Here is a 17,725-nt window from a genome sequence, read left to right as displayed (position 1 = left end):
CTGATTCCTTTTTATTCACTGCTAATTGTTTTTTTTGTTTGTTTTTTGAATCTCTAGAATTTAGATTGACATTTTATATCAGTAAAAGAACATTACATGCAAATATCGAGTCATAGCCTAGAAAAATAAATAAATTGGTCAAAGATTTTTACACATAAAGCGGAAAACTTAAGCTTGCAGGAAACAGGAAGGCCCTCTGTAGACAACTCTGAGTGTTGGTGATTAAAATATTTTAGTCTGTGATGAGCTCAAGTAGAACAATAAGCCACAACAAAGGTTCAAATGTATATAGACCCCATTAAAGTTTAGATATTACCCTGAAGAGAGCAGCTTTATGATCTTAATAACAAAATAGATTAGAGTGTAGGACCTCTTCTTAGTTTAAGAGAGGTTTTTTTGTAATTAACTGTACTCTGTCCACTGAATTAACTGGAAGTTTTGTATAAATCTGAAACAAAATAAAGTGTTCAGAGACTTGGAGAACACCAAAGTGTTACTAAAACAATTCTTTTCCTTTAGTTTGACAGTTACAGTAGTCTGTAACCTGAAAAAAACTCAGCTCACAAGCCAATATTAACAATATTCATACTAGTTTGGGGGAATAAAAAAGTTTATCCATTAAGTACAGGAGTGCTGCTCCAAACAGATTAGTGTCTGAGAAAAAGTATTACATCCAAATTAAATACTTTAGCTAAGATTTTAGCTGATTGACAGAATGAGACTCAAAACAACATATAGTATAAACTATAACCGGATTAGCACAGGATTGAGCAGTGGAGCAATGCCACAGACACAAGAGGACAAAGGTTATTCATAAAACATGTCATCAAAATGAAGTTTATTGTTTGTCTGATTCTGCTTTACACTTTATTGACGCGGTGTCTGCCCTTTTTGCTTGTAATACCTCCTGCTAGTGGGACACAAAATGGCGTAGAGACTATAAAGTCAAAAACTTTGACCTGGTCTGAGCTCGGTTTTTTAAGCTAATAAGTAACACGGGCGATTGGGCCCATGTCCAAAGGTTCAAGAGAACAGTGGTGATAAGCACTGATGAGGGGCAAATAAAAGCTGCACTGTTTTTTATGAGTTTTTCCCAGCAGACTATCCCTGTTTGTAATATTTTTATGATGTATCCTCATTGTGTGCATTTCTTTTTTTTTAAAAATGTCAGCTTAATCAGGGGGCCAACATCTGTAGATAAAATGGCTCCGGCTGATTTAGTCCTCAGTACATTTTGTCCATACTGGCGCTGAATGTATACGTTTAGCCAATAGAAAACGATCATTTCATTAAAGCTTGGCATGGAAAGGCTCTGTTACTACACTACAGCATTATTCTGCTTTTGTTACTATTTTAAGCACGCACATTCAAAGGCGGGCAGTGCGCCTGCGTTAAAATGCGGTAACAGGGGACTCGCAGGACGGCTTTTGCGCATGCGTGCAGCGTGCCTATCAGATGAGAACAGAAAAGTCTGGAAGTCTCCAGAGGAGGTGTCAACAAGCGCTCAGTCATTTCAATGGGCATTTTCACCATATTCGGGTGCGCATGGAGAACGTCCTCCCTGTGTCTACTGAATCCGTCCTGATGTGGAGCTCTATTCAGTTAAAAATCTAATAAACCTATGGGAGTACAATTTCCTATTTTGGTGGATCGACTAGACACCAAAAACTAAATTTCCTCGTCAGTGATTCTCAGACCTGGATTATCTTGGGGAACTGGACCGCCAGGCTAATGTGCCCACTGTAATTTCACACGCCTTTTTTTTTTTTTTTGTTTTGACACGGAATGACGGGAATGATTATAACAAAAAAAACCTTCTCATGGAATATGTTTCTGTCAGCCCACAGCTCTCAATAAAGACACATCTTATGGGCATAATGTCGGCGTCAAAATGTGGATTTAATTTGATGTGTGTGTGTGTTTCAGAGAAATTGTCACATGAAGTCAGGCTTTAGCGTTACGAGAAAATGCAGCAAAGGCGGTAACTTATGAAAGCCTCTCGGGTGTTATAAAGCATATTTGGTGTTAGTACGCAAACAATGTCCATTAGAGTTTGTTTTGTTTTGTTTATACCCCTCTATGATAATTCAGATGCAGCCAGAGTCAGAGTAAAAACCAAGTAACACAGCCTTTCCTTTGTCTAACGCCATTTTGTGTGACTTTACAAGCACTAACGTTGTCGTCAGCCATTTTGCCTTTTCTTTTCAACCAGACAATCTCTGGAGAGACACGACAAAAGCGGGGACGATGTTTATGTACATGATGAAAAATTAAACTTACCAAACTGCTGTCCTAAGCTGTTTGGGGTTTGTTATTAACGTTTGCAGACGTCAGTAACTGCGTAGCAGCTGAAAATAAATAGCGACCTGTGTCAGTTTTAATGAACGTGTTTTGTTTTCTGCATTCAGTCCATTTACGTGCAGTCATTTGTTTAATGCTATAAACCCTCCATGTGAGCCGTCAGGGATAGTCTCGTGTGTAAATGTAAACCCCTCTGAAATTCATAACATGCACTATGTAAAAGATGTCATATCTTTGAGTGTTAAAAAAAAAGGTAAAAAGAAAATGGTTCTATTGTTGCAAAAATACAATAGAGTTTTTGCTCTAAATCACACCAGTTAGTGGGATAATTAAAACCAGATGATTTCTGGCAGCTAGACTTAATTATAGCAACATAACATACACATTATACTTTACTCTCATCCATCAGTAGGCCGTGGAAAGGGTTACACAGCCTTCAGGCTCTGGGGCCCCACAAAGAAAAACTTGGAACAATGACTCTCTCCAGGAGAGAGAGCTGACATGTCCTAAATCTCCCCAAGATTACAGTGGTTATTCACCCTAGAGGTCGCAAAGACTCCGAGAATAACATCCAGACCTGCAAGTTGATTACCTGAATTGTAGTATTAAAAACTGACAACCAAAAAGAAATGATTAGAGAGTAATAATAAATAGCAGATATATTATTATCCACACCAAAGCAATGGTTGTTGAATTTGCTTTTTCTGTAAGATTAAAACGAGATTAAATTTCCAAAACATTAGTCACAATATACACTTGGAGTTTTTAATGAAAAAATAATACATTCTACATACAGAAGCATTCATTGTTCATGAACTAGTGCTTTTAAAATCAGAGTGTTTATCTCTGATGCTCCTTCTCTCGTGTCTGTGGTCTTCGTCTGTGCTCTCTTTGGACGTAATCCGTATAATCCTCTTCTTCCTACACGCACACAACAGATATGACAAATAAAATGCATAACATAAGATGAATAACCGAGCTTCTGCACTGGAGTTACAAACAGATTATCTACTCTGCTTCTGCATGTTGTTATCAACGTTATTCACAAATATTGTGACTATATCACATATATTGTTTTAATAGCAACAATATATTAAACTGAGATTTCAGTGTATTATTGAATAAATATCTTTCAGGTCAATCTCATTTAATGAATGTTATCAATATTTTATTTGCAGATTAGTTTCAACCCTCTGGTTTTAAAGCCAATTAACATAAATGCAAAGAATGCAACTTTTTATAGAAGCACTTTATCAACAATATGTGCTCATATTTGAAACTTTGAGCTCTTTAATCAGGCAAGCTCAGTGAAATGAAAAAGTAGGCTCTGTATTCTGAATCAGAGAATACTTTGACCTGAATCTGTCGTGGGGATCTTAAACCTTCTCCACCTGGGATATAAGTTTGAGAAGTTCAGCTTCATCTTGGGACCCAGTCTAATGAACACATTGATATTCTGCCCCAGTTTTGGGGTCCCAATGGACAGAAAGTGCTTTCAGCCCTGAGTGCTGCTTCCAGGGAGACTCGCTGACCTGTGAGGATGCCGCATCCAGCAGATCCATAGTGGGGATTAGACAGCTGGCCTCACCCAGGAAACACATTAGGATGTGGAGCACGTCGGCCCAGCGTCCAACAGTCAGCATCAGGACCATCAAACCACCGAGACGTACCACCACTGCGTTCAGAACAGCCTGGCTGCCGCGCAGACGATGCTGCTCCTCTGCAGAACCAAAATGTAGCATTAGAGGGAAATGATTCGTAAAAATGTACACAATTAAGGACAGATTAATAATGGATGCATTAATGGTCAGACAAGACCAGAGAGTGGCACCAAACTAATGAATAAATAATTGAATTCTCCAGTCCTGAGAGTGGTTCATACTACCACACCATCAGACTGTAGTGTTATTAAAGGTCCTGCAGATTAATCAGTGTCTAATGAGCATTGCACTCTGATCTCTGATCTGATCTGAGTGTTTCTCACCCTGCATGTACACAACCAACAGTGTGTAACAGATAGTCAGCGGCGTCCAGAACCTAAGGGCCTCTGTTGCAGAGAGGAAGTGTTTATTGATGATTGAGATGGAAGCCACCACAGCCACAAAGAAAGTAATGATCATAGTCCTGCACAGCATGGGCAGCAGGCAGCGGCCTGATGTGAGAAGGGTGATGCAAATGCCGCAGTAGCGCTGTGAGCTGTGGAGTTTATACAGAGCCATGACATGGTGCAGCAGGCGTGTGGCCTGCCGAGCCAGGAACCAGCTGAGTGCTGCTGCCAGAAGTAGGCATAGCCAGCACTGTGACGCCCCCTCGTGGAGAAAACTCAAACTGGCGCTCAGAGCACAGCCCAGAGAGAACTGGCTTTGAACTAACAGCTGCTGCAGAAATTTTCTGGACTCCTGGGGAGCAAAAGAGCATATGAACAGAACTGATGGATGAATCAAAACAGATGATGGGCTGTTTGTTATGATAGATACCACGAGCCATCACAGCATGATAAATCTGAGAAATCAACTCAGCAAAATTGAGCAATAAAGCAACAAGCAAATCAGAAAATACAGTTGAGTGTCAGGCATATTTTTGTTACATAAGTGGTTTCTTACTGGTCCAGCTGTTACCCATCCAGAAATTGCTCGCAGACAAAACTCCAGTACAACCAGGGAGGCAACACGGGTGCCCACAACAGCCAGCAACCCAGTCACAACGAAAAACTGGAGCATCTCAGGAAATCCAGCTTTAGTTTTCCTTTGATGACTGGATGTCTGCTGATGTGACGTCTCGTTATCATTTTTATCACTCCAGCTGTGCATTACAGTGGGAAAAATAAATCAGAAATTACACTAATAAACTATAAAGAATCTGAAATAGGTATATCTAGATTTTGTTGCTCTAGATCTATTAAAGGCCAAATTTCTTATCCCGCATCGGACGGCTAATTTACTGCGTGTCACTCCCCCTCCCTCTGCCCCCCGCTTCCTGTCTATCTTCAGCTGTCCTATCAATAAAGGCCAAAAAAATAATCTTTAAAAAGAAAAAAGGTCAAATTTCTCACCTCTCTTCTAGAAATAAGTGCAAAAAGGTCAAATTTCTCACCTCTCTTCTAGAAATAAGTGCACCCTCATCAGGGAGCATAGCACAGAGATCCCACATGCACCCACCAGTCCTGCAGGTCACATAACACTGAATTTGCAACCAATAACACATTTCAGCCACCCACTGTAAACAGTTAAGAATAGCCTGTAGCAATGTGGACGTCAGAGACAATGAATAGATGAGGAGCTTACCTTGAAGTAAACAATCCAATGGATTTGTGTCTAAAGTCAACCACTCTGGTAGGAAGTAGGAAGTCGGGAGAAACGATGTAATAAAGGATAACATCGTACTGCCTTTGACTTAGAAGAAGTAAGGTAATTTAAATGTCACTACTTTTATTTTAAGTAATTTCACATATTTTGTGGTTATTCCTGATCGTGTTACAATAAATCCGCTCAGCTCTTCTGTTTGTCTTTATTGCCTCAAAACTGAACCAGAAGCCTGCTCTGTGTCCTGTACCAAAGGTCATCTGAGTGTCGGTGCAGCAGAGGCCCTCGGCAGTCTGAGTCATAACAAGATAATGGAGGTTGTTGCACTATGGGAAATACTTTACACTCTGAAATGACAGCAGGCGTTAGCTCTCAAGTTATCCGCAAGCTACAATATAAATGTTGCTTTTGCTCTTCATCTCATAGTTTTTTTCTGAAAAATCACATTTTGTCCAGACCAATATTTCAAGGAGAGAAAAGGGGTAAACCTAGAAATCCTAGAAAGAGCTACACATGAGGTCTTGTGGACATAATTTCAAGCAAATTGTTTATGATAATAAATGATTGATAAGGGCAATAGATTTGAGACATTAGTACATTTACAGTAATAAAAAAAGTGAGGAGCTGAGGTTGCGCAATTGTTTTACATCTAAAACACAAGAGGGCGCTGTTATTCCTTCAGAAACAAGGTGCAACATGTTTATCTGTTTCAGTACGCAGCGTTTCAGCCACAGAGACCAAACCAAATCTAGTATTTTACTTTTCAGCCCACTATCTGCACAAGGTGTGATGAAACTGGAGACTAACAAACCACACAGAGCTTAAGTTGCCCTTTATCACTAAGAAAGGGTTGCATATGGAGGTGAAAGACAAAAGATGGAGTCCAACTAATGGTTTTATGACAGGATGATTGCAGTAAACACTTGTACTATGACCAAGGTCTCATGCCAAGCAAGAGGCATGACTCTCTCAGTCTCAGTCGTGTTTTTTAAATAGCTGGAAAGTAGAACTTTCAGTGCAGGTTGTTGACTATTTGAGACTCATACAGGTGAGCACAGCTTGAGTTTATCTGAATTGAATGCTTTAGGTGACAGTCATCAATGAAATAAAATGATTATTTATTATATTTGATATGTCATGTGGTCTGATTAAGGTCCTGGGCCGAAAAACACTTTGAATACTTGATTGATGTGATTTATCTGCACAAAAACTGAAAATTTTAAATATTATGTAAGACACATTTAGTAACACTTTAAGTGCATTATGATATATTACAAGTACAAAGTAATGAAACAGCGTGTAGTTACTTTTAAATTCCTACACATAATGAGATCATATTCAACTCTGTGTTTTCTTATTTTTACTGCTGTCAAGATATTTTATAATGATTCATGGACATTTGTGTTGGAGATATTTTGTTTTATGCAGATAACTCTTCACCCTCAGTGTGTCTGAGCACAGATTCCATGTGTCCAAAGAGCGGAAGGACTGCCCATATGCGCTCCAACAGTGCTGGCAACGTGCAATATGATCGCTGGAATGAGGGCAACATCGACATGAATGTAGAGGCATCACAGTCTACTATGATGAGGTGAGACATAATGACAAAAAGTTTATTTTTTGCTACTGAGGGGAACATGTACAGAGTTATAAGAAGGTACTGTTGAGGCAAAACCATAAGCTGATTTACCTGACTCAGCCTCCCTTTGTGTTACATTCACAGGCTCTGCAACAAAGCGTGTATTGGCAGCACTGGGGTAGGAGTGAAGACAGCAGGAGCTCTGGCTGCACTGGTGTCCATTTACATCTTAGGATATGTGACAGGATACTACATTCATAGGTGCTGATGGTGGAGGACAGACATGTTTGATACATTTAGATTTAATTTAAACGTAAAAGCTTTTTAGAAAAACACAATGGAAACACAGTGTGCTCACATCGAAGCCTTTTTTATGTGCAAGAAAAATCAAATCAAATGTTTGTTTGTTTTTATTTCGGATGGAATTTTGTTTCTTTCATTAACCTTTTGTCATAATTTCTTATATAGCTGAAACTGAAAGTTACATAAGAGCTTCAAAAATACTTGTTATTTATTTAATTTATTGTAATATGTGTTGTCTTAATAAAACATCCAACCATGCATCAACAAGAGTCAACTGAATATTGAGAAAACATTGTGTCAAGTCCTATTATGTCTTGCAAGTTCACAAGTTATATCTAAGTGCATGCAAACACACACTATAATGTTCAAACTGATAAACTTGGAAATATATGTTCATTATGAATTTCATGCCTGCAATACAACGCAAGTTTGGAGAGGGGCACACTGACCACTGTGTTACATCAACAACACTCTGTAATTTGGCATTTGGAAACTGAGGAGTTTCTCTCCCATACTTGGTTGATACATATTCAATTGCTCGACAGTATACCAAGAATACAAAGAATAGCTTAATTTGTTATTCATATGTGAGTACAATGAGACTGAAGGGTTTCTCTCTTCCCTCGAGGTACAGCATCTCTTTAGTTGCTCTCTGTAATTATTCAAATGATTGAAGGAGAGTTCATTTCCCACAGAGGAGCAAGGCAGATTTACCCCTGAGATATAAAGAGAAATTGCAACTTCATAGATGACTGCACTTCAGTGACAAAAGGGTTGATGAATGATCTCATTATCTCATTAAGAAAACAGCCTTTTGTTTTCTCAAGATATCACAAGAAAACAAGCTTTGTGATCTCAAGAAAACATATAGCAGAAATAATAGCAGAAATACCCTGAAATATCATGATATTATATTAGGCCACTACTGACACCTTACAAATGTGGCATGCAAAATAGGTCAAGGGAGCTTTTGTTCTCATTTTTCTTCATAGACACTTAAGGCACTTGGGGCCTCCACCCATTATCTAAACAACCACACCTTTTTAAAGAAAATCATGCAACAGACTTCCAGTACAAACCACTCCCACTCCTAGTATAGTCCAGATATATTTTTGACATAAATGTAATACAGATAGGAGCTAGTACAAAAATATAATGAGACAGAGCTGATTAACTTGATTGATTTATTTGATTATTAATCAATGTTTTGAGTCAATCATCAAGAAAGAATGGCGAATACTAATGCGCTGCTTCTTAGCTGTGAGGATTTGCTGCTTGTCACTGTACAATGAATGCATTTGGATTTTGGGAGTGTTGCAGCTGCTGCTTTATTGTTACATAATCTTTCTCTCAGGAGTAGTTTAAGAACACAGAGGCACTCACCTTTCACTCTTTCGTGGGCCCTGTTTAAATGATCTACAGCTCATGGTCTAAAGTGCAAGACACAAGAGCATTTAAGACGTGTCCAACGCCACTTTTACAAGTTAAACAGTGCATAATGATAACAAAATAAGGTGCAACGGGGTTGTATTGAGTCTCTTAATAAATCTCTTTTATTCCCTTTAAATATTATTACAACATATTTTTACAACATACCGTGCCTTGTAATTGGTACCTATGTCTTGCTAAGTGAATTTCTTTTTTAGTATTTACATTTAAATATTATTGTAAACTCCTTCTGGAACTGTCTGGCTCCATGAGCATGATCCTTGCAGGAGCAGTGTGGAGGAAACGGTGGGCAGCTCACTGACAGCTCTCACATCCTTTTCTAAGTAACCTTATAAACTCTAATCTCACTCAGTAATGAGATGGGTTGAATGACAGAATATTTGCTTATGGCACAGAAAGAAGACGTTCTGCCCCATGTGTCTCTTCACATTGATTATGTCTGCACAGCAGGTAATACAGCAGTACAACCACTACAGCAATTTCATAACTAAAGGGAAGGAGAAAATGTGTTATTTTCAAATGACTGAGTGCTCTATGAATTATTATTAGTCATTTTAGTCTGTCATGCTGTACAAAGAGCATAATAAGAAGATAACCACTAGATGGGGCAAATCCCTTTTTTGTGTGTTGTGCTTTTTGCAGCTAAATTAAACTAAACTAAACTGTCATCACAAACAAATCAATATTTATTTATATTCATTGATCAGAGCATTCACTATAATCACTCAAAATCAACAGGGGGAGGTGTGCAGAAACAGCTGCTTAGAAGGCTTTATTGATACATACAAAAAGAAATAAGAAATAAGCCCTACCTTTGCCAGCTGCAATTTTAAAGCGATGTACACATAAATGAAACACTGTTAACTTTACTTTAAGCCTTAATTTAAACGGAATGGTTGAGTTACGTAGAAATTCACACTCAATACAGTTGTAATGAATGAGGAAATTCTAATAATAACTTGATTTATATAGTACCTTTAAAAAACAGAAGATTATAAAATGTAACATTTCTGCATTATGTAACTTTTTACAGAATGCTTTACAGTACTAAGTCACACACCACCAACTATTTCACTTATTTTGGTAAAACTGGATCATATTTTATGGAGAAAATGTCTTCTGATATTTCCTCTGATGTCCTCCAGCTGCTCTGCCTCAGCTCTTTGTGATTTGCAGTGTTATTCTGATTGACAGTTAAATAATCTACTGCAAACTATAGGTGCTGTTAGCTAATCTTAGCTCAGATTATTAGCCGGGTGGCTCCAACTGTCAGCTCAGCGCACCGGGGGAGTGTTTGTGAAGTGTTTGTTTCACCAGGAACAGTTTTTTTTTTCAGGCCCATGGTGCAGGTAAATGCTGACATTGAGTGGAGCCAGCGTCGTGCCAGAACTGGAGTTGAGCGAAAAGACAATGTAACTGGGCTCAGCAGCTTCAACGGACACAATGGCGGAGGCAAAAAGACTCAGGTGAGCATTGGTAGAGGAAGAGTGATGGAGTGATGGAGCAAGAAGTTGCCAAACAATACAAACTGTAATGTTGCAAGTGTAGCAGCTGTAGATCGGTTGCTTGTGTGGTATGGTAGAATCATTCAGGTGACCAGAATTGAATGAATCCACACCTATGGAGCAGGGACACACACACATGCAGGTACACAGCTCTCCCTCAGATGCCAGCACACACGCTTCCCAGGTTTTTTAAAGACATATATACTATTATGAATAAAATGTACACACCAAAATATGTTAGTTATTATATCTGCATTTTAAAATTAAATTAAGAATTAAACATAAATAATGAACAACAAAGAAAACAAAATATAACATATTCAAAGTGGCTTAAATTCCTGTTCAAATAAAAAATTTAAAATTCTTCATATATCACCCTATATGCACCTTTAATATGTGTAACACACTTTCATGCCGTGTGCCCTTCTAATACAGATCATATAAAAGTAAATTTTAAAAAATGAACAATTTCAACAATTTTTACAGACTGAAACACATTAAAACATCAATAACAACCTGACGCTTGACAGAATTAACAACTCTGAAACATGCTAGCTTAGTTAACAGACGAAGGCATCCCTCCACATCTTACCAGCACACACACTCCCAAGTTTTAACCATGAAGGTGCGGCTACGTTGCATGTCTGTCCCTGTCTATTACAAATTAAGGCCGCTAATTATGCATTGCTCTAAGCCTCTTATTATGATTTGATCAGGTGAGTTAAATAGAAATTAAGACTCAGTGCAGTTGTCATTTAGTGGGAAATTATCTAAAGACAGTTTATTTTGTACAAGTATACATGTATATTTTTGCTGTGAAGTTAACATGGGGGCTTATGGAGACTAGGAGTTCCAGGCGGGGAAGAACACGCTTCTCCAAGAGGAACTGGAACGACTCCGTATTTCATACCAAGTGCTCAGTGCAAGGTATGAACATGATGTTCCCAAAATCAGAAAACAGGCTGAAGTCCTTCAGCATGATCTCGATATTTAGATCTTGCAGAAGAATCGCCTGCAATCTGATTTTGATGAAGCGGCCGCTGCACTCCAGGAGAAGAGAGAGTGACACACGGAGTTCTTCAAGTCTCTCCAAGACCAACTGGACAAGATGAGTGTGTCTCTCCGTTGTCAAGCTGATGTAATTGATGTCAGACAGCAGGCTGACACTCTTAGGTCTGACCTCAAGCAGAAGAAACTCCTGCAAACAACTTATGAGGAGCTGCAACAGGCACACAAACTGAACCAGGAGAAGTTCTCTGCAAAGCTGGATGCAAAGAACAAGATTCTCCAGCAAGAAATGGACAAGATCCACATTTCACATATGTGTTTATGGAAATAATTAACACTTAGCTCAATGCTAACACATAACTGGAGTAACATAACAAAAAAAATTGCATTGCGATCATAATGACATTTTTTTTGTCATTACAATGTTCATATTTGAAAGTGTATATTTCTGAAATAAGAAAGGACACCACCATGAGTTTAAGAACTGAAAGCTTAGTCTTCATCTTATTTTAACATTATGACTATGGATTGATATTTTTCATGTGAAGACTAAATAATCTGATGTCATGAATGGCAGAGAAACATGCTGTCTGTATATGATAAAAGAAAAAATGCTGCCCTTTGGCTGTTCGGGTTACATTTCTAAACATTAGAAGGAGTCAGCTGTCTAAGAGTGAGTAAATACCTCGCTGTTAGGAGTGATGAAGACTCTCAGCCATCAGCATTGTTATTTTATATAGAAAAATGGATTTGACTTATTACCAAGGGTCATGCTAAAAAGGTCTTGGATTAATAGATATTAAGACAAATAGTTATTGTGTGTTAAAAAATGTTTTATTCCAATTCAATAAATTTTCACAAATCAAATCATGTTGTTATCAGCAATAAAAATGAAAGTGTTCCTCTCACAACATCAACATTTTGAACTTCATCATTACCACTGGTTGCAAATGAGAAAACATATTAAGATCCCCTTTATTCCAGAAGAACCTGCCCAAAACAGCATGCAAAGACCTGCCATGACTCAGGGGGACATCACAGTGTGTGAAAAACTGTCTTTAAAACAGAAGATGATGATCTCACCTCTGGTCTCTCTGTGAAAGTGTAAAGACAACCTCCAGGGAGCATTAGCAAAACAATTCCCTTACACAGAGAAACAGAGTGAAGACACAACACAGCTAAGGGTTAACCTGATACCATTGGTTTGTACTGGTGTGGCTGCAGGTGGTAGATATTTGAGTAGATATTTTATTGTCATTGTCCAACGACTACATTATGATCAGCATGTCACACTGCAGATCTGAAAGTAATTAAACACAACACACGACAATAGAATAACATTTGGCAGACAGTAAACAGTCTGGGCCAGATTTGATTTTGAATAAAATGTTAGCTCAGTGTTATCAGTCCAACCTTTCACACCAACTTCAGCATAAATACACATCTCTCTCTCCTCAATGGTTAAACAAAAACTCATGTTCCTCGCTGGCTGTCTCAGCTCCCATAGGCTGTTATACGCTTTGCTAATGACTCATCGGAGTCACAGATTGGCTCCTGGTGCAGTAATGCTCATTTCTTTCTGCAGAGAGAGAGGACCTACGTTTTGTGGGCTCTCTCTTCCACGTAGAGCTGCATCTGTTAAAGACAAAGAACAACCAGATATCAGTTAAAAGAAAATGGAGTACGGACATGACAATACAATGAAACATAATTACAAAATCAGTCAATATAATGTGTGTCACTGTGTTGATATAAACAGAGTTAAACCAGGGATGGTGTCTATATTTTAAACTGAGGGGGATCTTTCCTCTCACTTTTACTATGTCAGACGTCATGGTCTTCAATGGGATAAGTCTGGGTTCCTGCATGTGGACCTCCTGCTCATCAGCTACTATCCACGGAAAATCCTGAAGAGGGAGATGTGCAAATGTGACACAAAACATGCATTATAATTATTCAGCGTTTACATATTATTATATTTTATTACAATACCAGGAAATAAAGCTTTGCAGTGTTTTAAAAACCTCACCTTGATGACCTGAACCTTCTCCATGTTTCGTGTAGCAGCATCTCTGGTATGTACTAAGACTGTAAATGAACACCCTGTGACAAATACAAACAGTTCACAAATAAGTCTCTGATTTGTACCTATGCACAACTGATTATCATTTATGTGTCATATCATCTCCTTAACAAAGCCAAAACCATTACAAGCTTGATTCTCTTCTAATTCTCTAGATCATCTCTCTAAATGTTTATTGAGTGTGCCTGAAAGCGCACACTATATGTTATCCACCGCGCTTCTTACGCTTATTATTCTTAGGCCGTTTTTTTGGCTCCCTTCTCCTCCCAGAGTTTGTGTCGCACACACAAAACAGGTATCAAAACGTGCGGATCGGCTTGGATCGGTGTGCTATGACTTTTCTAAGAGTTTCTGCAAAAAGAGTTTTGCCAAAAATCGGCAAAAACCATGCCAAAAAAATGAATGGGTGTGTATTGCGAGAATTTTCGAGACCTAGAGTGAGTGATGTCATCGCTAGAGTGGAGAGGGAGAGAAATATTTGTCTAAAAATAAATTTGTAAACTGCGACTGTGGCCGCAAATGTCAAGCTACAGAAATCATTTATAGCTAGAAACGTAGGAAAATTTGTCATCTCACTCATTTCAACAGACACTTTAACAGACTTTGGTTCTTCAGCTTGTCAGGTATTTGTGGATCAATGAGACTTAAATAAATGCCTGCTTTGACCAAAATGAAAGGTGACTGATGCTTACATCCTTTTTTTGTCATTTTATTGAAATGCCTTATTGAACTGAATGTAAAGATAATGACAGTGTGGAGGGGGGGCGTGGTGCATCAGCTGCAGGAGAGAGGTGTGGGGAGGGCTCAGGAGAGCAGCACCAGGGGAGAGTGATTAGCACACCTGTACTCAACTGCCTAATCACTCTCGCCCTCCTTTCCACGACAGTAGCGTGCTGGGCCGGAAGAGGAAGGACGACAAAAAGAAGACACACGGCAGACGACAGCGAGACGCCTGTGATCGGCTGTAGTGTGGAACTGACTTGTTGCTTGAATAAAAATACCTTACAAACGGGTTTGGTCTCCGTCTGGTTCGTGCTAAGAACCCACGGTGGCAGCAAGACTGTCACAGACAGTAATGATGCTGTTACCTTCTTTATTTATTTAAAAATTAGGGAAGAAAGAAAGGAAGGAAAAAAAACAATGAAGGAAGGAAGGAAGGAGGGAAGGAAGGAAGGAAAGAATGAAGTAAAGGAAGGAAGGCAAAAAAACGACGAAAGGAAGGTGGAAAGGAAGTAGGGAAGGAAAGAAAAAACGACAAAAGGAAGGAGGGAAAAAAACGACAAAAGGAAGGAAGGAAGGAAGGAAAAAAACGACAAAAGGAAGGAAGGAAGGAAAGAAAAAAACGACGAAAGGAAGGAAGGAAAAAAATGACAAAAGGAAGGAAGGAAGGAAGGAAGGAAGGAAGGAAGGAAGGCAAAAACGACGAAAGGAAGGAAGGGAAAAAAAACGACAATAGGAAGGAAGGTAGGAAAAAACGACGGAAGGAAGGAAGGAAAGAAGGAAGGAAAACAACGACGAAAGGAAGGAAGGAAGGAAGGAAGAAAAACAACGACGAAAGGAAGGAAGAAAAAAACGACGACAGGAAGGAAGGAAGGAAGGAAGGAAAAAAACGACGCTTGTTGTATTAATACTGAATTTACTGAGCGGTCTCAGTAATAATGTATGGGGGCGACGGGGCCAGAGTCAGAGACTTGCATAGAGGCTGTGATGTGATGTCACAGTCTTATAGTTCTTCTCAGGTAACACCCAAATGTGCCTCCTTTGCAGAGATTGACAGGTATAAATTCAAACCACTGCCTTAACCCTGACAATAACAATCTAAAACCCTGGAAGTGTGTGATTAATATTGCTTGTTTAGGGCACTACACAGCCTGCTAGGCTTACTAACTTGATCAATTCTGTTAACGCAGCAGTGGTGTTCTGCCTAATGAAGCTGGAGGAGCACTTGCAACACTTTTCAGAGGCTGTATGCAGATTTATCAACATATCAGTCCTGCTGCTGTCAGACGCTGCCAGGTTTCATGAAGTGAAGAAGAAGCTTTTCAAAGTATGAAGCAGCTGTAGACAGCAGATGGTTTAAGAACCACCCAAATTGTGGCTTTATTGTCTATGTTCTCTGCATTGTGGATGTTGGCTTTTTAGGTGAATTTATGCCTCTTAAATGTTTGGGTGAAGCAAACAAGATTGAACTCTTTTTCATGAAAAGAGTTCATGTAGAATGTAAATTTGTGTCATTTTCAATAATCATAACAATAATTATAACAACAAATAATTGACAAGAAAGTCTCAGAATAAATAAACAAACCCGTATTTACCCTATCATAGGGTTAGGGGTAGTGGAGCTACAAAAACTGATTAAATGAAGTTTTGACCTGTATATTCAAAGTCTTGGTGTGTATAATGTATAGTTAATATTTAATGTTGGCTGGTGAATCAAGTCAAGTGAAATAAGAGTGCAGTGATGACAACTCAATGATAACAATGACAAACAATTATATTTTTATCTTACAAACAGGGGCATGACTAATACTTGATGCTGGCCAAATTGAATCAGGAATCAGAGAAAATCATAATTACAGATATTCACATGAAAGTTTTTAGAATATGAAAGTGAAAGTCAGAGGTTAGTGCGTCTTTGTCATCGGTGACGTTACCTGGTGGGTTATTATTTAAAACAGCATCGCACACACTGATCTTCAGGATGAACGCCCTCAACAGCTGCTCCACATGTGACAATAACGTGTCCGAGCTGTAACGACAAAACCATGGGCAGTTAGTGCGCGATCACCATGACAACGTGTATCACAAAGTCAGCAGAGGGAGAAGACAAAGAAGGGCGGTGACCTGATGGACAGCAGTGTGGGTTGGGAAATCTCAAACACAAATCTCTCTACCGGATGATGCTCTTTGTCCATGATGACCACTACCACCTTCTCTGCATCATTCTGGGAGGAAATGGGAGATTTCAGCAGTTTACATGAGCAGATGAGAGATATGTCCTAATTTAACCTCGACATCAGGTCATGTCTTACCTTCTCAATGAGCGGCTTTACACAGTGAAGAGTGTCTTGGATATACTGATTCAACTCTGGGTGACATGACATCTGGAAATAAAAAGAACACCAGTATTAGTTAGAAATAGTCTTCCTAAAGATTGTGAGTAAAACAGTAAACACTTCATAAATCAATGCGTACCTGCACGGGTACACTGTATTTCTTTCTCTTCTGAAATATTCCAGAGGGATAAACTTCCCGGACATACAGGATGAGATGAATAGCAACTTCCAGGAACTCACACAAGATGTCGGCGACCACTTGAAAAAGAGGAATCAGGAGGACAGCACATGTTGTGAATCTGTTCTTGCATCACAATAAATCATCACCAAACTGCATGCAGACTGCACACAATTTAGTGCTGCCATGCAATGACGGGCTTATAGTCAGCGTACAGTTTACTACTTTTGTTTGATTAATCGGTGGCTATACACCACAGCTACAAGCTACACGCTCTGTCTGTCGGCTCAGTCGTCTTACCTTGTCCAAAATTGAGGTCTTGCCTCGTCAGGGTTGTCATGTTGTCTTTCCACACAAACTCAAATGAAACAAAGACAGTTTTCTAGCTGCAAGCGGCGGCGTGCATCATCCAGCCGAGGCTGTCTCCTTCTTTCTTCTGTTACTCGACACGTCACGATGTCAGTCAACCGGGGGTAACCGACAGCTTTAAACTGAACCGAAGAAATTAATAAAAAAAATAAATCCACGACCCGAAAACCAGAAACCGAAACCTCTGCTACCGAGGCTACGTGGCGCGTTGTTTTCGACGTCACCTGTTTGTTTACAAGCGTCCATCGTCCACTAGTGATGACGTTGAAGGCACTAATGTTTCTGTTAGTGTGACTTTGTATATTATTATATCGAGATATATGATATATATAGTATATATATATATAAGATATATATATCTATAATATATCTAATATATATAAACTATAATAATAATATATATATATTATATATATATATATCTGCCTTGTATTACACGACCATCACAGACGACATACTCCATACTCTTATCTTTATTTTATGTAAACGACTATTTAGCCTGATGACTATACTAGCTCTGAAAGGCTAGTGTGGCGCCAGGAATGACGCGCAGGACTTTCCAGTCCAGTGTTTTGAACAGAAAACACTGTAC

The 17,725-nt window shown here is 38.9% G+C and overlaps 2 protein-coding genes across 2 annotated transcripts; both read right to left on the bottom strand.

The window, feature by feature from the left end:
* Positions 1–1,757: 1,757 nt before the first annotated feature.
* On the bottom strand, positions 1,758–6,632 carry tmem82 (transmembrane protein 82). The gene is made up of 6 exons (XM_010733966.3): positions 5,586–6,632; positions 5,395–5,464; positions 4,905–5,103; positions 4,286–4,700; positions 3,834–4,021; positions 1,758–3,222 (listed from the first exon to the last, which is right to left on the bottom strand). Exons 1-6 carry the CDS (start codon positions 5,677–5,679, stop codon positions 3,142–3,144), a joined length of 1,047 nt encoding a protein of 348 aa, XP_010732268.1. The 5' UTR covers positions 5,680–6,632; the 3' UTR covers positions 1,758–3,141.
* A 5,630-nt stretch (positions 6,633–12,262) lies between these two features.
* mad2l2 (mitotic arrest deficient 2 like 2) lies at positions 12,263–17,396 on the bottom strand. Its single transcript, XM_010733968.3, has 8 exons — positions 17,065–17,396; positions 16,726–16,844; positions 16,563–16,634; positions 16,375–16,475; positions 16,185–16,279; positions 13,477–13,550; positions 13,262–13,354; positions 12,263–13,082 (listed from the first exon to the last, which is right to left on the bottom strand). The coding sequence occupies exons 1-8, from the start codon at positions 17,102–17,104 to the stop codon at positions 13,044–13,046; spliced, it is 633 nt and encodes a 210-aa protein (XP_010732270.1). The 5' UTR covers positions 17,105–17,396; the 3' UTR covers positions 12,263–13,043.
* Between the last annotated feature and the right edge of the window lie 329 nt (positions 17,397–17,725).

The sequence above is a fragment of the Larimichthys crocea genome, chromosome XV (assembly GCF_000972845.2).
Source record: "Larimichthys crocea isolate SSNF chromosome XV, L_crocea_2.0, whole genome shotgun sequence".
Taxonomy (NCBI): Eukaryota; Metazoa; Chordata; class Actinopteri; family Sciaenidae; genus Larimichthys; species Larimichthys crocea.
The sequence above is the reverse complement of the archived record's forward strand: the minus strand, read 5'-3'. Positions and strand labels throughout refer to the sequence as shown.

Excerpts from the sequence above, each read along its gene's own strand:
- tmem82 (XM_010733966.3), bottom strand. The coding sequence starts at position 5,679 with ATGTTATCCTTTATTACATCGTTTCTCCCGACTTCCTACTTCCTACCA. Across the intron at positions 5,465-5,585 it reads ATTGGATTGTTTACTTCAAG|GACTGGTGGGTGCATGTGGG; the intron begins GTAAGCTCCTCA and ends TGTGACCTGCAG. Across the intron at positions 3,223-3,833 it reads TGGATGCGGCATCCTCACAG|GAAGAAGAGGATTATACGGA; the intron begins GTCAGCGAGTCT and ends GTGTGCGTGTAG.
- mad2l2 (XM_010733968.3), bottom strand. The coding sequence starts at position 17,104 with ATGACAACCCTGACGAGGCAAGACCTCAATTTTGGACAAG. Across the intron at positions 16,635-16,725 it reads AATACAGTGTACCCGTGCAG|ATGTCATGTCACCCAGAGTT; the intron begins GTACGCATTGAT and ends TTTTATTTCCAG. Across the intron at positions 13,083-13,261 it reads TGACGTCTGACATAGTAAAA|ATGCAGCTCTACGTGGAAGA; the intron begins GTGAGAGGAAAG and ends TGTCTTTAACAG.